General features: G+C 40.4%; 1 protein-coding gene across 6 annotated transcripts in view; it reads left to right on the top strand.

Moving 5' to 3' along the window:
* THRB (thyroid hormone receptor beta) overlaps window positions 1–6,885 on the top strand; it is a 375,781-nt gene extending 368,896 nt beyond the window's left edge. For 5 of the 6 annotated variants that reach the window (XM_032267857.1, XM_032267848.1, XM_032267841.1 and 2 more), the window contains one exon: window positions 1,990–6,885. In XM_032267857.1, the coding sequence (XP_032123748.1) occupies window positions 1,990–2,231 (242 nt within the window). In that variant the 3' untranslated portion in view covers window positions 2,232–6,885. The remainder of the gene's footprint in view (window positions 1–1,989) is intronic. The other variant, XM_032267874.1, reaches the window with a different exon arrangement.
* Window positions 6,886–19,924: the final 13,039 nt, after the last annotated feature.

Below are 19,924 nucleotides of genomic sequence, written 5' to 3'. Positions count from 1 at the left end.
AACAGATTATTAAGCAAATAATCTAAATAAGGTGGCCAACGTGAGAAGTAGGTAGAGATGACAAAAACTGTGAATGTGACGCCGAACACTATCAAACACCAAACTGTATGATTCTTCCCAGTTCTCTCATGTCATGAGGCTGGCACTGCCTGACAGCTACAGGACAACTTAATAACTCTTCACAATCCACCCTCCCTAGTGATGCGGGCTCTCTTCGTCAATACTGCCGGGACCCGGAAAATATTACAAGACACTGTGCATTTGGCAAGTCATAGCTGCCTGTCGGAGCCCCAAGTCTCCAATTCCTTCGCAGCCTGATGTCCTAAGCCCCATGTTTTGTGTGGCATTTCACTTACACTGTGTCTTAGACATTTCCTTCAAAGACCTTTCCACTAGCCGCTACTTCTAAGTTCCTTGGTCCTGCAGTACAAAGAGAAAAAATGAAAATGATCTGAGGGACATTTCTTTGAGAACTTTTGTCTTAAGGAGTTAAAAATGGTCTTCCGTCTTTAAAATGTTTCTCTCTTCATAAACCTGTTTGGTGCAATTCAAGCATCATCAAAATGTCAGTTCGTTCTCACTCTGTCATTTATGTGACCATCTTATCTTTCTCTCTTTGATGCCACAAAATCCACATTATATTTTCCCTTTGAAAGAATACATCCAAAGCAATAATATGTTGATCTTCTATTTGGATCAAAAGTTAAAGGACCCTGTGGAAAATTCTTGCACACTCAAAGAAAGAGAGAAGATAGAGGAGAGGGAGAGAGAGTGAACCAGAAAATCCACAGAGCAGCTTCATCAAATATGAAGAAAAACGTAAGATAAAAACGCACAAATTGCCGTTTGAGCTAAATAGGGGATTCCCAAGACCCGTATGGTTTGTTAGTTTGTCTATACTGTGAAGGGTGAATTGAGACACTAGTCCTGACCCTTCCTTTCCAATGAAGCAGAACCCTGTTTAGATTCCTACTGATACAGACACCTCAATAATTGGAACTTTGAAGTGTGAATTCATTTGATCAGAGCCACAGAAAGCAGACTGAAACTGAAACTCAGAGAGAACTGAGCAGGGGTGTGCTGGTCCTCCTGGAGCTATTTGAGGAATTCACCCAGGTTTAGAGATTATTTTTGTCAGCCAAGGGTCTGCAGTCCTGCTCTTCCCCAGTTGTCCAGCCTCCTTGTGTCACCCCTTTATCACTTTTGGAAACTGACTTGAGCCTCTCCCACATACTGTGGGAAGCCCAGGGGTCTGTGCAGGACTTGAGAAGATTTCCTGGGCTTTCTGGGGTCCCAGTGTCCACTCACTCCAGCTCCTACTGTAGCTATTCTCTTCCCTGCATGGGGTGACTCTGGCACAGCTCACCTCCCCGTTTCATTTCATTAAAATTCCCAAACCAGGACTAATACAAGGCTGCTACTGGTAGCAACTACTGGTAGCTACTGGTATAGGGGAAGGAAAGGCCGGTTCACTGCAGCCTGGAAGACAACACAAAATTAAACACGGTGTATCTTGGTCCTCAAGGAAATGTTTTACTATCCCACATTCTTCCTTTGGCCTCAGGCCTGCTGCAATATCCCCAGTCCCTTCATACATCTCCCCTTTCTGTGCATGTCCACACTCATCCTCTACCCTCTCCCAGGCAGCCAGTGGAAATTCAAAACTGCTCCCCTCATCTTGCAGAATCATTCAGATGTCAGGCTTCTCCTTATGTACCCTGGCAGGGAGGTATCAACTTTCACAGCCAGGAAGGTGATCTGTCTAAACAGAAATATTTATCTGAACAAAGTACAGATTCTCTTCATATAAATGGTGCCACTCTCCTGGTACCTGGTCCCTGGAGCACCACAGTTCACACTGCATCCATGCTCATGGCTAAGAGGGAAGACCCTAGATCTTCCATGTCCCACTAAAGACCTGGAATTGGACAAGGCAAACCTTCCCCCTTCAAGCTCTGAATCAATGTCCATCTTCTCTCTTCCCCACAGATCGCCCAGGACTCGCCTGCGTTGAGAGAATAGAAAAGTACCAAGATAGTTTCCTGCTGGCCTTTGAACACTATATCAATTACCGAAAACACCACGTGACACACTTTTGGCCAAAACTCCTGATGAAGGTGACAGACCTACGGATGATAGGAGCCTGCCATGCCAGCCGCTTCCTGCACATGAAGGTGGAATGCCCCACGGAACTCTTCCCCCCTTTGTTCTTGGAAGTGTTCGAGGATTAGACTGACTGGATTCATTCTCATAATTCCTACAGCACTACTGGGTGTCATTTCATTCCATTGCCTAGCTCTTTTTTGTTTGTTTCTTTGTGTCAGGAGGGATTTTTTGGGAGGGGAAAGGGAAGTAGTCCTTGGCATAGACATGGATGAAATTGCCCCTTGAATGCGGGTACTTGAAACTATTGCATTTTGTTCTCCAGTCCTTTGATGTGAATGCTCTGAAGGTTTTACGGTTGTGGAGATGGGGTGGGGGACAATCATTAACTCACCAGCACCCAAGCATCACCAGCTCCCACCCGTCCCTGGTCTGAGATTTGAGCGAGCAAAACGGCACTGCAGGACACTAAAGAAGCCTTAAAACCAAGATAATACGACCACCTCCACCCAATCCTGATGTTTGCAGGGCTCAAGTTAGCAGAGCACAGACCACCTTTAGTTAGATGTGGCTTTCAGCTTTTTAGAGAAAGAATTGAACAAAATTTCATCTATTCAAGAGCGTGCTATTTCCAGCACTCTTTATGATCTCCCAGGAGCATAACTTGGAATGTACAGGAATATTTGTGTCCCGAAAAATCAGCTTCCCTTCCAATATCATTTTTATAACCTTATGATTTAATTCAAATTATACCAGGGCGTGACCAAGGATATGCAGGTATTTGACTGATTGAGGCCAGCAAGGAAAATACCTGTTTTCAGTGAGCCCAGAGAAATTAGAAATCTTCACCAATGTCCGTGACTCCATGGTTTCCAAAAATTCACATAGTATGACCTCACAGTAGGAAGGCTTCTTTACCATTTAGGCTCAGTGAACACTGTTACAGAAATCAAACCTATTTACAGGGTGACACCCGTTTTCTGTGGCATCTGATCTATCTCCCAAGCTCCTGAAGTTCTTTATCCAGGTTGTATCTTTGCTGACCTGACAAGATTTCCCTGTGGATCAAATCTTCTAACCAAGGAAAGATAAGGTGAAATTTCAGTCTTCTGGAGAAATTTTGAGGAGAGATTAGTGCAGCTACATTCTGAGTTGAAGGAAATGCAGTGTTCTGAGAGCCCCTTCATGTCCTAATGGCTGGAAGATGCTTCCTTCTGCTTAGATCCTCAAGCTCCTTGCTTCATTGACCAATATCTTCTAGTCCCCTTTTTCCCTCTGATTCTGAGACACTAAATAGCTTGACTATCTCTAAACAGAGTGGCCCTGCCACTGACCCTCCTGTCCGTCTTCTAGCCCACCCTGACAGATAGATACTCAACAGAAAACACCTGCAGACCATGTGTATACTTATCTTTCCTGCCCAACCTGCCTCCCCAATGGCCTGTGCTGGAATAGCTTGTGCCCAGAAAACAAACGGTGACGCCTCATCTCTTCAGTGTCAGAAAATGGGCATAGAATGTACCCATGCAATTGAATGTATCTCATTCTCCACTGGCGTAGTAGATATAAACTATTCCTTTGCCTACCTTTTACTGCCTTATCCTGGAAATATTGGGGAAAATAAGCCATATCAGTGAGATTTACCTAAAAACAAAGGAAGGAAAGTCACTGTGAAAACCAAGTAGATTTTTTTTTTTTAAGTTTGGTGGGGCAATACTAGCCCAGAAGTCTGGGTTCCTGAATTCTAGTTCGTGCTCTGTCAACTGGTAGATTTGTAACTTTAGGTCTTGGTTTTCTCACCTGATAAATAAGTCATGATCTCTAAAACCCTTCCTACCCTTAATATTGTATGAATTTCAGGGGGTAAAAAATCTGGTTCCTTTGTTGGTTTTTTTAACACTTAAATTTCTAACTTTATTAGACAAGAAGCATGGCCCACTTAACAGTTAAGAAACATACATTTGGTATGAACTCGAAATAATAATTTGACACAATACTAGTCAACTATTTAGAGGCCTTGGAAAAAGAAGAGGAGCAGTGCCGAAAATTCCAAGTATGATTGGAAATAATCTGGGGGCAGGGAATTAAATGTTCAATGCACAAAAGCAATTGTACTGGCTTCTGGGAAAAAGGAGACAAGAACATTGCTATAGAACTTGCTATCCAAAGGAAGTAGGTGAAAAGATTTACAATTATAGGCACGAAGTTCATTGGCAGATTACCTGCTGTATCTACAGATTGTTTTTGGGTTTGGTTTTGTCTAGGCAGCCTCTAGCCAGGTTCCTTAAGTGTTTGCTCTGCTAACATTTCAGCCTTCTCTCTAGAGTCCTTGAGGAAACACTCTTTGAAAGATAAACACTTAGCCACCTCTCCGCTCCAGGGTAACCCTGGGAAGCTCTGCTGTCTGGGGCAAGCTTTCTTTCCAAAGGGAATGACAAGAAGGAAAGCAGGCAGGGTCCTGCAGCATCAGGCCTTCTGGGGAAAGTTTCCTCATTTTGTTAGACAGGATCCTCAGTACATCGGACACCCAGATTTGAATGTAAGTTCAGAGCCTGATCTCAAGCTAAATCAGAATGCTTTGGGTACTAACCATGATCAAGAATTGGCCATATGGTAAGATATACAAACGGCCAACCAGCCAGCCCCAAGTAAAGGCACGTTTGATCCTTGGCACCCTAAATGATTGCCTTCAATAGGCAAACTGCTGGTCTGGAAATCTTGTTGAAGGCTGAATACTTCATGTTGAGTAGGACAAGTCTTAGCACACTTCAGATTGAAAGAAAAGGCCATAGGACTCAAAGGATAATGACTCTGAAACTAAACTCCTTCCTTCTGAAGCTGACAGAGGTTCGTAGTGCATCTCAAGACTCCATCTCATAAAACTCATTTGTGAGGGATTTGCTCTAGATTTTTCTAAACATTTTTTTCATCTATTGTCCAGACTTGCAAATCAAGTGTGGACCTGATGGAGACACCCTGCACACCTGCGCTCTCACCCCTTCAGCAGGGAGACGTCTCAGTAGAGGAGAACACACCCGTTATGCTGGGATTCGCATTTCTAAATCACTTCCCTTTTAGGGATGAGCGATGTGGGGTGTGTGTGCGTGTGTGTGAGTGTGTGCGCGTGCGTGTGTGACCCCCAAGTGTACTTTGCTCTTCAATTTAGATGTGCAGTATTTCCAGACACAGTGAAAAAAGTAAGATGTTTTCTTCTTTATGATTCTGCTCAAAACACCACGTGCCGCCTCAGAGCTTTTTCTAGAGCCTCGGTCCTCAAAGACGCGCTTGACGTGTTGATGCCTCAGCCCAGCAAAGCCCCTTCACCTGTGCCCCGGACGACAGCTCTTCAGTGTGCAGTGCAGGCCTGGGGTGGACTGCCAGGACCTCGCTCTGTGCCAGCAACGCCATTCTTGTTGCTCCTCCATGAACAGGGGTACAAGCCCTAGCCCCTCCTCGACACTAAGCCCCCCACAGACTCAGCCTCCACGGAACCGCTGAGCGCCCCTCGAAGCATGTCATTGTCAGTGATACCTTTTTATTCTATGGACTCTAACCTATTTGTGTCATATTGACCTTTTGCTGCATGAGTCATAAATTACGAAATCAGTCTTATGGTTTTTGAAATGTAGCCAGCATTTGTAAGGCTAAACCTTTTTCATGAACTGAATTTAAGTGAATAACCAAGCCACAGTTCCTCTTCAAACGGAGAGTGATGATCGACATTTGAATCTCTTTGCCCTTTCCAACGGCTATGGCATCAGGTTCTAAAATAAGCTCGTAATTTTTCCTGTTATTTTAATAATATGGAAATATTAGCATAGTGTTTCTTTTGATAGTGATAGACTATAATCCATATTTAAATTTTATAGAGAAGAAATTTTATTGTACTGTGATGTAGATATTTATTATCCAGGTAAGGATTTGCCCGGTGTGTATTTTTTACAACTGAGACATTTTACTTTAATCTTTTAAAAAAAAAAAAAAAAAAAAAAACGCATTAAAAAAAAATTTAAAAAAAAAAAAATGACTGGGGGAAAAAAGGTTTGGCCTTATCACAGAATTTTTACTGTGCTGTATAAATGTTTGCAAATGCGAAAAGTGTGCATTTATAGTGTGTTTCCACATTAATTAATGCCGCCTTCAAGAGCAATATTGTGCAGGTAAAACGCTGTTTGTGGCTTTCTGTTGCACAGTTAAAGCTGACCCACCCTATGCACAAGACAATCAAATATATATCTGTCCTCCTCAGGATGCAGATAATGCTCGTGTAAATTATGGAGCACAATGTAAGGCAAAAGAAGACACTTTACATATGTATTGTTGATACAGAAATTATCAGGGCATGAATGAGCTGATGTGACATTACGCCATTTCTTTCTTTTGGTTTTTCCTTAATAACTTGGCACTTTTAATTTGACCTTAGAGCCAAATTAGTTCTCCATGCTTTCCTCATAGAAAACCCTTTTTGTTCCCATAATGTTTTCATGCCCTGAGAATCAGAAAAATACTAAAGAATAGGAAAAGATTTACAGTCATTGGAAGACTTGTGTTTTGCAAACAGTGTTAAGTGATATTGCTAGATGGTGATATTTTTTTCAGCCTAAAACTCTGTTGAAATCTGTGATCAAAATGTTTTAAACTATCCAAAAAAAATTTGTATATTTGGGAAAAATGGATTTTTACATAGCTTTTGTATGCAGATATAAAACTGTAATTATGAATATAGTGGGCGTAGATAAACTCATAAGCTTAAATTCTAAAAAAGAAAAAGCTTATAACAGATATACTTTCCTGTCTCTTTCTTTAAATATTATTACTTTCTACATGCCTGCTCTTCTCACCTCAGCTGTGGCCAAAAGCAAAGAAACAAGGATGTAAAGGCATTTCTTTCGAAAATAAACATCTACTAGAATAAGCAAATGTACTTGGGAGGAAAGGATGGAGGGAAAGAAGAAACTAAGTAAAGTGCTGATGAGGGTTTACCTCTTTGGAAGGGGCCACAAAGATGAGGGGAGAAGGAGAGAGGTAAAGTTCTGCTTTTCAAGGACAGCATTGATCTTCTCATCTCAAATTATTAATGGGAATTATATTAACATCATCAACCAACATATATCTCAATCTCAGTTGCCCTGAACACATGTTAATTGGGATTCCTTCTGTGACAAGTTTAAAAAAAAAAAAAACTCAAAAGTGGCTTAAGCATAAAGCTAATTATTGACTTTAATATCTGGGAAATCTAGGGTGTTTGCATATGAAACTTCAGACATGGCTGAATCTGGGCGCACTTAGTATTCTCAGGAAGCTCCTCTCTTCATCTTGTCATTCATGTAGATTTAATATTCACATGGCCTTTCACCTTATGGTAGCTTCCAATAGTTGCAGGATTGGCTTTACAGCTCCAAATATATTGAAAAGAGAATTTCTTTTCACCAACAATTCTAATGAAAATTCTGGCCTAATTCTCATTGGCCCAGGTTGAGTCATGTGCCCATTCCTGAGCCAGTCACTGTGGCAGGAAAACAGATGTATAATCAACCTTATCCTCGGGAATCATGGAACTGGGTGAGGGGAAAGGACAGTCAACCTCATCTCAACTTTGGGCTGAGACTTGAGGCAGGATGATTCCTCAAAGGAAATTCTAAGTCTTGCTGCTATAAGTGAGGGAGAATGGTGGGCAAGCAAAAGCAACCAATGTCCACACCAAAGGTAAATCTGAAACCACGTGCCATTTCAGTATAGCAAAGGAGTCTCCTTCACACAGAAGAAGCTCAGCTCAAAGTGTTTATTTGGCCAGGGCATGAACCAATAAACACTTTCCAAAAGAAGTGTTTGATCACATTCTTCCTGGTTCATGAAAATGCCAGTCCAGGTAAGATGGAGCAAGCATCATTATTTCCCTAAGCTAGACCAGTTCAAAGTACTATTTTCTGAGTTTTTCCACTCTCTATTCAAAGGGCCAAGTATAGCCTTTATATATTTATCTCTTTTCTACATTATGTACCTCCCAATTTTACCCTAATGAACATATGTCTCTCCTCCAAAAAATTACTTGATTCATTTATTTTGGAGAGCTGGAACATACATATTCCAGCTAGGTACCATTCTTAACCCCTTTAAACATGCAAACCCAATCCTAAACTAATTTAATACCTAATGGTTTGATTTATATGAAGCTGGTGTCGTGTCACAAACCTGGACAAGTCTAATAATCTCTGAAGAGGAGCCAGAGGGCAAAGTTGGTTTGCTTCTCCACCCTCAAGATGACAGCTCATTCTGGTTTTATATTTAGACACTCAGGGCTCTATAGCTTTGTAAATAAGTGGAATTGTCATTAGGTTCATGTACACAAATTCTGACACATTAAATGTTGTTTAAACCAAAGCAAAACTTAGTAGAACTACTGAAATGCAGAATGTTACAGATACCATTTGAGCATGTATCTCAAGAGGATTCACTGACTAGTTGATGAAATGTACCATGTTATACTCTTTAAAGACAATCCACCTACACCATACATTGATGAAATCATAAACAAAGTCTGTATCTGCACAGTGATATTGCCTGCAGGCTATATTAAAATGAGAAGAGAATTGCCTTAGCATAGGTTCCCCAGAAAGCAGAGCTCATCCTACAATTTTATTAGGCATTATCATGCCCGAGGAAGAAGTAGAGGCAAAAGCGAATGAGGCATAGAAGAAAAGAGAATAAATATAAAGGTGCATTGCTAAGTTGGCCACACTTAGTACCAAGCACAGCTGAGTACTCAACTGTGTAAGACCATCTTCTAAGGGGCCATATGAACTATACTGATCTGGGAGTAAGAAAGAGGATTTGTCTACTGGCTCTGCCATTACCAAAAATAGGGCTACCTTCCCGCCATGTCTAGGTTGTATATCCCTGGCCACAGAGCAGGTCCTGTGGTGCTTCATGCTTCAGGAGTGAAAGCAATCCTGCACGTGGGGAAAGCTGGTCTCTACTTTCACAGATGGGCATACCCCACCTATACTGGTTGGCAGATCAGGTGGTAAGTGGGGTGAAACAAGTGGCCCTGGGCCCTGAGGACATAAGTGGAGCTTGGAGGATCTGCAATTTTCCGATACAAGGGCTGCTTCAGCCAACAAGTTCTTCCAATTACCTGGACATGGGCCATCAAGTTCCAAACAGAATCATGAAGCTCAATAGGCAATCAAACTTATATTTCACTGTGCCATGGATCTGCCCATATAGGGGCTTTTAATGTAATATAAACTGGTCATGTAAATTAATTATCCTCTTAATTACATTTTCTTGCAGTAACTGTAAAAACTAAGTACACGTAAACTAATCTTTTAATTACACTACCTTAGTTTTTCTTGTAGCTGTTTCATTTCAAGGGCAATTTCTTTTCTATATAAATATCTATCTGAAAGTTTTATAGAAGCCAATAAAAATTTTTTATTTTTCCATGTAAAACTTCACTTAGTATAAACTTTTTTTGGAAATAATACATATAAAGAGTAAAGTCAGAAGAAGTTGAAATAAACACTCCTTTTCTTTCAGGACAGACTGATAATGTTCTGTATATTTTCTTTTAACTGTCTTGTATGTAACACCAATAGCAATGAGGAAGATGCATATAAAGTAAGACATCTTCAAGTTAATCAAAAAATTCTTATGCCCACAAATCTCAATGGATACAGAGATATGAAAAACACTCCTTAGTATTACCCCAAGTCCTAAAAAGAGACTGCAGTCTTATTTATTGCAGATATGCAGTTAGGTTTGCATTCCAATCATTTTATGATGTCTCCAATGGGAGCTTTTAGCCCTAAAGAGATATTTTAGGATATCTTTCCACTACATAAAGTCAAGGTCAAGTAGCATCTGTGTAATAAGTTATATCAAAAGATGAATAACCTCCTGGGTGTAGTGGCTCATGCCTGTAACCCCAATACTTTGGAAGGCTGAGATGGGAACACTGCTTGAGGCCAGGAATTTAAGACCAGCCTGGACAATATCGCAAGACCCTTGTCTCTACAAAAACTTCTAAGAAAAAAATTCACCTGGCATGGTAGCATGCATCTGTAGTTAGCTCCTTAGGAGGCTGAGTCAGGAGAATCCTTTGTGCCTAGTTTGGGGCTTCAGGGAGCTGTGATCATATCCCTGCACTCCAGCCTGTGTGACAGAATAAGACTCTACCTATTAATAAATAAAAAATAAATAATAAGATGAGAAACCTGAGATCACCAAAGATTATTCATTGGTAAGTGAACTATCTTGTGAGACTCCAGTTGAAAATTTCAGAAAATTCACCTCCATTTTCCCCAGCACTTTGACAAAAGTTCCATTTATTGTTACTTTCCACTCAAGAGTCCCAGAAACCACCCCAAAGGATTTGCTAGGTGTTTATGCTGCTTCCCACAGTTCTTCACCATCATGTTGGAGTATGTAATAATTGCCCACAATGTAATGAACACCTACTGTATGCCAGAAATCATGCTAGACCCTTTATATTACCTCTAATCCTCCAAACAAACATGGAAGTAGGTGTTAGTATTCTCATTTGGCAATAGGGACATGGGACTCAGTGTGAATAAGCAAATTATCTAAGATGACGCCATTGGCAGAGATCATGGCATTCCAAGACCTATATTCTTTTTACAACCTGCACTGAGACCAGGATAAAGCCTCAGCCCCTTAAAAAAACAAAAAAGCAAGTCTGCTCTGGAAATGTTTGTCATTTCCCTTCCTAAAAATTCACCTATTCTAATGGAAAAAAAAAAAAAGTACATTATAAAGGAAGGTTACCTGACTTTTCATTAGACTGTGTCCATTATAAAACCACTCACTGCTATTGCAGCATAAAGTGTAATTTCTCTTTGTAGGACCCATGTATAACCCAGCTGGCTTCTAGAGATGTTAGTCTGAAAAGAGGACATTTAGTTTTCTAAGCATTTGAGGGTCCGAATCATCAAGTTTTGGGAGAAACGAATTGCTCTGAATAATTGAAAAAGAATTTACAGTAATACAGATTGGAAGTGGGGAGGGCAAGCAAACAAGATGACAGAAACACTTATGCTTCAAGATGTGACACCATGCTGTAGCGCTCTCAACTTTAGACAATCAACTTATTGGCAAATGCATGACGCAGATGAATTCCTTGTAGAAATAAATGAAAAGAGAAATTCAGGCATGTTTATATGGAAGTCATGAGCCCCAAAACAAAGGGGATCTTAATATAATTATCCCAGAATTCATTAGGATTCTAGGGGTTACTTCATCTAGATTTTTGTTCTGTTTTGTTTTGTTTGTTTTTGTTTTTGTTTTTTGAGATAGAGTTTTGCTCTTGTTGCCCAGGTTGGAGTGCAATGGCATAATCTCGGCTCACTGCAACCTCCACCTCTGGGTTCAAGAGATTCTCCTGCCTCAGCCTCCCGAGTAGCTGGGATTACAGCCATGGGCCACCATGCCTGGCTAATTTTGTATTTTTAGTAGAGTCGGGGTTTCTCCCTGTTGGTCGGGCTGGTCTCGAACTCCTGACCTCAAGTAATCTGCTCACCTCGGCCTCCCAAAGTGGTGGGATTACAGGCATGAGCCACTGCGCCTAGCCTAATTTGTCTAGTTTTAAAGAATTGAGAGGAGAGCTTTTCAAAGCAGTTTTATGTAGCTCTTTGAAGGGAGGGCTCTAGCTGACATCTGGTAGATAGGTTTACTTAAGACCATACTTAGATGTGGAAATAAATTAGCAAATTGAAGGTTCTTGTGGAATTTTCCACAGGAAAGCCATAATAAAAGCCCACTATTCACTCACACCTGCAATTAAAGGAAAACAACAAGTCTCAAACAAAATACAGCAAACCAAACTCAGATACATTCAAGAGAGAACTTTTTTATGATAAGATATTTGCAATATCTGAAATGTCACAGAATTAGCATCAGGAATACGCAGGTAGATTTTGCAAATCAACAAGACACAAAGTGTCATAGTAAAATAGAATATTCACAGAAGGAGAGGCCCAAATGGCTAAAAAGTATATGAAGAGATCCCCCACCTTACGAGTAATCAGAAATATGAAAACTGACATCGCTCTATACCCACAAATTAGGTAGGAAGAAAATATCAGGCATTAACAGGAATGTAAAATGTTAAAGACCCCATCTCCTGCTAATGAGAGTGTAAATTATGGTTCAGCCCTTTTTTCCTAGAGCCAGGATTCCCATTCTGGGGAAATATCCCAAGCTCTTACAGACATCTATAGCCATAGGAATCCTAGCATCACATACTTTGCAATATTAGGGAGCTCAGTTCAGACTGAGCCAGAGGAGACAAATACTGGGTGGAGGGATCCTTACCATGGAAATCACTGCAGCATAGAAAGCACTGAAATACACCTGCATACTGACACATACAGTAAAACAACAACAACAAAAAGACCTATAATATAATACTATTGTATTTATGTAAACTATTTATGTAATACAATACTATTTATGTAAACTGTAAACACAATACTATTTATGTAAACCGCAAACACAAAGGAATACCATACATTTTGTATGGAATCATATATAAGCAAGGATATACATCCAGCACATTACAATGGGTGCCTTTATAGAAGAGATGAAGGGGAAAAATGAAATAAATCGTAGCCATCAGAAAATAAGAAATATGATTATCTCAAGTCCCCACACCTAAGGCCATTCTCCCAAAAAACTGCCAAGTTTTAAACATCTCTTTACCATCCCTTCCCTGAGACAGTTGTTGTAGCAGTTCCTGCATGAAAATGGACATTAAATGATTGGATAACAGAATCCTGGGTGAGAAGCACAATCTATGGCCTCAGAGACAGGAAGATGACGTTAAAAATGGCCTCACAGTGACTATGGGAAGAAAAGAGAAAAAAACGAGAAAGCAGTAGACAGCCCTGATTGATAGATGGTCTTCCAGCCACAGAATCTATTTTTCCAGTTAACAATATCGAATGTGAAACTCCAATACGTAAGCGAGAAAACGCCATTCAGCCACCCCAAAGTCCCCAAAGTAAATCTGTCTCTAGGGATCCCTAAATCTCCAGTAGAACTCTGGAAATCTCTGATCTAGAAATTCTTATATGTTTAAGCCAAGTCTAGGGTGCTAAGTGGGTGAGTCAACTTTATTGAAAGGGCCAGACTAGAGCCACTAATTCTCCTTTGCATCATCACCAGTCTACAGAGACTGGACCTAAGGCTATGCTACCTGGGACAAGGATAGGGAAATCTGAGAGACAATCTTTGTGGCCATTACTCTTACTTTATCCTCTGAAAGCAAATTGACAAATGTCTTTCATTTTCATGGGCATGGTATTGAATGTTCGATTTGTTTGTGTTTAAGCAAGTTTAAACTATTTCTGTCTCTTCCCAGTTTCCCCCAATTCAGAGGCTTATGAACCAGGACCCTTTCTTATGGGGAATGACCCAAGGACTTGTGAACAGTTAGCCTATAGAAGACTTGAGATAGCATTCTAGCTCACACCCAAGCTAGCTGCCAGGTGAAACAGAAAATCAATTTGTTCTGTGCTGCTTCCAAAGAGCAAAGCCAGGACTAATGAAAGGATGACTGGATAATACTCAGAAGTCAATATCAGCTCAAAAGAAGGAAGAATTATATAACACTTAACTGCCTACAATGGAAGTAATGAGTTCCCCCATCACTCAAGCTGTTCAAGCAAAGACTGAAATATCATCTGACAATGAATGAGGTTGTAAGAAGGCTGGAACCTCAGACAAATGACCTCTCAGATCTGCTTCAGCCCCAGGTTGCATCATGATCATGACCATGACCGTGTCCTCAGGGATCAGCTTTTAGGCTGTCCCTGCTGCCATATTTTAGGTTTTCCACAAGGAAACATGTGAGATCAACCTCAGTGAGATTTGACTTCTGGTGCCACTTACTTAGAATGTATAATCATTCCCTGCAAAAGCAGATGAGCCAGTAAAATAGTCTACCATCTGCCTCTCCATGTTTTTTTTAATAATCATTCCACTAGCTCCTGAGAAAACCTTCTCTGTGCAGCCATGAATCAGACAAGCTAATTTGAAACCATTATCAGAGAGAATGATGTGCCAGAATCAAAGAGCAACTCTAAAGTGAGAAAAAATATAGAAAATAAATTCTAGGGTAGTCTGATACACTGGGGACATTTCTTTGTCATTGGTTCATCAGCATGATGTCAAAAACCACAGTAGTTATTGAGTCTCCATCACAAAATGAATCTCGATTTAATTACCTCTTGTTGAGATTCTGCACATGGGTTGTTTGCTCAGGCACGAACTTACTTTGACCAAAATTAGTCTTAATCAGCTTGGCTGAGTAATGATATAGCCAAAAAGTACAGCCAGTGGGCAATTTGAGAGGCTTCTCTGACAATTCATTTATCAGAAACAAATAGAACTTATAAAACATGTTCTGCAAGGAGTTAATTCTTCTTCCGCATTTCAAAACACTTTCATTCAGTGCTATGGTCGTTCACCATGGAAAGGCATCTGAGGAATAAAATGTGCCCTTTGGACAGAGTGCTGCCTTAAAATAGTCAGGGTAAGGGGTTGTATTTTACTGTTCTGCTTACGAGATCTCAGCTACTTCTGCGTGGGTGCCTCATGAGGCTTTAGAGCTAAGAAACTGGCTTATTTTGAATGTCTATCAGAAATGGGCATAATTAGATTCTGACCACTCTAAATTACTGTGGATTATAAGCAAAACTAAAAATGTGCTGGTGCAACTTTTGCCTCCAAAATAGTGATTAAGAGTCACATATTTACAAGGATTGATGACATCCAGCTTGTCATAAAAACATTTCAAGTGCAATCAGTTTTATCATCTCCGGGAATCCTTTCATTCCACTACCAAGTGCAGCTTCTTTCTCTCCAAAAACAAGACCATATGCTCTCCCTGAAAATAAAAATGCACAAATACATCTGACACAGACAGAGATGTTGGGGCAGGAGTATCAAGGAGAAGGAAGTGCCATAATTCCAAAAAGCATGGTGTCCATGGCATATAAAAATAAAACCACTGATTCCAGAGATTCAAAGCCAGTATATTCTTAACTTGAACCCAAGTATCTCTGGGATTCTGAGAACTTATTCTCAGATGTTAACAAATGTTTATTAATTTTTTTAATTTCCAGTTTCATTCCAAAGTAATTTTTAAAACTTACATATATTTTTGCTATTGTGAACAGTGCTGCAATAAAAGTATATGTGCATGTGTCTTTATAGTAGAATGATTTGTAATCCTTTGGGCATATACCCAGCAATGGGATTCCTGGGTCAAATGGTATTTCTGGTTCTAGATTCCTGAGGAATCGCCACACTGTCTTCCACAATGGTTGAACTAATTTACACTCTCACCAACAGTGTAAAAGTGTTCTTATTTCTCCACATCCTCTCCAGCATCTGTTGTTTCCTGACTTTTAAATGATCACCATTCTAACTGGCGTGAGACGGTATTTCACTGTGGTTTTCATTTGCATTTCTCTAATGACCAGTGATGATGAGACATGGATGAAGCTGAAAACCATCATTCTAACACAGGAACAGAAAACCAAATACTGCATGTTCTTACTCCTAAGTGGGAGCTGAATAATGAGAACACATGGACACAGGGAGGGAAAAATCACACACCGGGGCCTGTCAAGGGGTGGGGAGTTAGGGAAGGGATAGCATTAGGAGAAATACCTAATATAGATGACGGGTGGCTGGGTGTAGCCAACCACCATGGCACGTGTATACCTACGTAACAAACGTTCTGCACACATATCCCAGAACTTAAAGCATAATTTTTAAAAACTTACATATATTCTTAATCATCTAGATGAACTCAAAACCAAATAAAATTTCAACCATTCATTTGTATTCATCTTTACAGTGCCTAGAATATGAATAATTACCTGCCTTTAACTGTTGCAAGCTAATGAGGACAAAAGAAATGCAGACAATATATATATATATGATACAGTTCACACCCAAACCCACAGAATCTGGCTCACTGGGTCCATGAATGGTTTTTTAGTAATCAATAAGAGAAAAGAGGTGGGCAGCCTCAGTTATCACAACTGAGGATATTGTTTTGGGCTTCCCAAATTTGAGGCATCTAAGAACCACCTGAGAGGCATTTGGTACATATACAGGCAAATTTCTTAAAACAAGATGTATTACACTTATAATAATGTTTTTCAATTAATAAATTAAAACAGCATGATTGTTTTGTCAATGAGAGAAGATATTATTTGAGATCTTTCCCCAGGTGTCTTGACGATGGATAGCTTGTGCTGTAGTGAGATTCTTCTAGAACAAGGCAAATTTTCTTGCCTGAGACTAGAAAACTTTCCCTTGACTATTGAGGGGAGAAGGAAAGCGAAAGAAACTTCAGTTTAGTCTGGGGCAATTTGAGAGTGAAGAGGACTTAGACTCCCTTTCTTGGGCTGAGGCTATGAAGACAACAAGACCCCATGAAAGAAATTAACACGTGATGTATGAGTTCTCCAAGCCTCAGAGTAACAAGGAAATAGTTGGATAATTTCATGATGCTGAGAGAGGCCCAAAGTAGCCTGAGTTTAGATAATAACCACAAAATTTCCCATAGCTCAATTTGATAGAAGAACAATAGAATCACCACATGCACAGGGCACCTAAGAATGGCCCAAAAATTAGCTGAGAGAGAGAGAAAATTTGACACACAAGAGCTTGCAGTCAGGAGTGAGGGCAGAAGCTGGACCCTGCATGGATCAGCAGGGGAAGACTACGTCTCAGCTGATGCTATTGTGGACTGTTTACTGATGACATTATGAACGAGCTGTCCTCAGCCATGACTTGACACCATAAGGAAATTATTCCCAGATTTTAATGTGCATCAGAATTATCTGGCAAGCTTGTTATCACAGATTCCTGGACCCCAGCCACACAGCTCCTGATTCAGCTGGCCTGGGCTGGAGACTGAGAATCTGCATTTCAAACAAGTTCTCAGGTGATGCTGAGGTTGCTGCTCTGGGAACCACACTTGGAGAATGACTGCTGTGCTGCGTCCTAACCCCTGACTTACATGAAACTCAGATAGAACTCCTGGAATAACGGAGCTCATACTGGGAGTATATTGATGGGACGATAAAGATTCACATTTCTCATACATCTGTGCATGGGGACTAAGGTTTGTTTCCGTCATGGAGATATGAGCAAGGGGCTTTCTAAGTCTCTATTTGATTATTTTCTCTTCTGGAAAGCATTACTTCCCTATTTCAGTAAAACATTAAATGTAATTATTAAATATACCCAATAACATAGTGATGTATTTCTTCAACACTTAATAAAAAAAGATCATTCAGTGCTAAAACCCACTGCCCAGTATAAAATATTTTAAATATAGACAAGATAACAATGCTTTTTCCAAAATACATTCTAGCAAGTCACTTCTCCGCTCAATATTCCCTGTTGCCTCCTGCTTACCCAGTTAAGATCTTCAGGCCCTCTGTGGCCTGCAAGGCTGTGCAGGACCTGGGGGCCCAGCTAACCCCCTGTCCTCATTCCCTATACTCCCAGCTCCCTCACTCTGTCCTGGCTACACTCAACTACATGCTGTTTCTTGAAAAGCCCAAGGACATTCACACTTAAAAACTCTGTGTACTGTTCCCTCCATCTGAAAGAACAGCCCCTGAGCCTCTTCCCTCCTCTCCGTTAGGCCTCCACTCAAAAAGTACCTTATCAGGGAGAATTTTCCTCTTTGCCCACAAAAAAATAGCTCGCTTCACCTTCATCTTCCTTTACTCTCCATCTGCTCCGCCCTGGTCTGTTACTCTTCCCATCACTTACCATGGCCTGATATATTTCATATTTCAGTTTTTATCTTTTAATTGTCTAGTAGAATGTAAACTTCATGAAAGAGGAAATTTGCTTTGTTTACTGCTATATCCCCTGGAAGTATCAGGCACATACCCTCACTCAGTATATAATTGTGAAATGAATGAACGGAAAGAAAGGCCCAGGAATCAACAACCCTACTCCTACAAACGCCCAAAGAGGCCTGTGGGAAAACAGCCCAGCTGGCATGGCAGCCCCAGTTGCTTTCAAATGCCCACCTTCCCCTTTCTCTTTCACCACCAAACACCCACCCACCTGCATTATAAGGAAGAACTACGCATGTGCTGTTTGCAAGAAAAAAAGGAGGCAAAAACCCAGGGTGAAGCGAACTGCAAACTGGAAAGCCAGGGACAAGGAGAGAATTCTTGCCCACCTGAAGTAACCCACCCTCAGCTGAGAATGCAAAAGAACTGCCTGTGATTCCACGGCCCCAGGATAGCCACAGCTGACATCTGAGTAGACAGACATCCTTCCGGACATGTTTATATGAATAATACACAGGCATATTAATCACTGTTTCAACTTTCAATGTAGACCTGGTTCCAGACAAAGATCTCTAGTTCATCCACAAGGAATATAAAATCTCAAAATTAGATCAACAGAACAGACAGGAATGGTGCGGGGGAGAAAGGGCGTTACACTTAAATGATATTTTCCATAGGCTTTCTGGAAGCTGAGAATTCTCTGCTACAAAGCCCACAACCATAATTGTTTTTGGTAAGTATTGTGTTTAGATGAGTAATGTTACAGGGGTCACTTTTTTTTTTCATTCTCAGTATTTATCAGAAACACGGAAGTACCACAATTTAGCCCTCAATGGTCACCATCTTCCTAGGAGACGTTTGAGAACTTAACAATTTTATCCTTTTGTATGAGCAGAGGGTTCAAATTGAAAGGATTTTTCCAATGAATCACATTAAAATTTATTCCAAGTGCCTTTTTAAAATTGGACCTTTAAGGAAGACATTGAGTTTTCTAGAATCAAAATGTATCTTCTTCCTTAATACAGTGATAAATTCCCACTGAAGCTGCCCAAATTATACTTCAGTGAAACCAAAGATCTAGAGAAGCTGCAGAAAAGAGATTGAAGTGACTTTCAATTTAAAGTGATTAGGAGTTCAGAAAAGGCAACTTTTCTGAATGTCAAAGTTCTACAGTCTCAAGCTTTGAGTTTGGAAATTTAGAACACTGTTGTGTTAAGTGGCCCTGATACATTCCACATGTGAGTATATTCTTTATTTTCCTACTGCTTTCTCTCTGTGTTCTCCAACCATTCCTACCGCAGAGGCAGCTACATAGGTAGTTTTTAGTAATATATGTAAATGAATGGATGAATACATATCCTTGCATACCCATCAGAAATCTCAGCACGTTCTGGAAATTTTTTAATATTAAGTTTGCATTTGTTATCTTGTGATTCATAATAAAAGGCCAACGTGGCATAATTATTTTTCCAAGAGCCCTTCCAGAGGACAGCAACATACGGTAAAATGATCATGGGCTTCAGAATACAGATGTGGATTGGAATCCTGGTCTCACTATCCCTTGCTTCCTTACCTTAGCTGTTTAACTTTCTTTTACCTCAACTTTCCTGTTTGTGAAATAGGAATCATAGTACCTATTTTGTGTTGGGAGAGACAGTTCTCTCTATGGGTCTCTCAAAACCATATGCAACGTGTAAGGTATGCCAAGAATGCAAGGACCTGTGTTCTATTTATCCAAGCTATTTGTCAGGGTTGTGCTTGCAGTGAGCAACTTGAGGGTCAAAGTAATGTCTCCTGCTCTAGAACAAGAACACAACTACTTACTACTTGGTATAAAAGTAGTAGATTCTCCAAGCTCAGTGTTCCCTGGCTATGATACAAACCCACTGTGGGTATAGTATACCTCTAGACCTGTGTCAGCTTGCCCTCTGAATTTTAGTAGCAAAGCGAGCTGATGCTGATGCTCT

Source organism: Sapajus apella, unplaced genomic scaffold, assembly GCF_009761245.1.
Source record: "Sapajus apella isolate SASKATOON/1434 unplaced genomic scaffold, GSC_monkey_1.0 scaffold4, whole genome shotgun sequence".
Taxonomy (NCBI): Eukaryota; Metazoa; Chordata; class Mammalia; order Primates; family Cebidae; genus Sapajus; species Sapajus apella.
The sequence above is the reverse complement of the archived record's forward strand: the minus strand, read 5'-3'. Positions and strand labels throughout refer to the sequence as shown.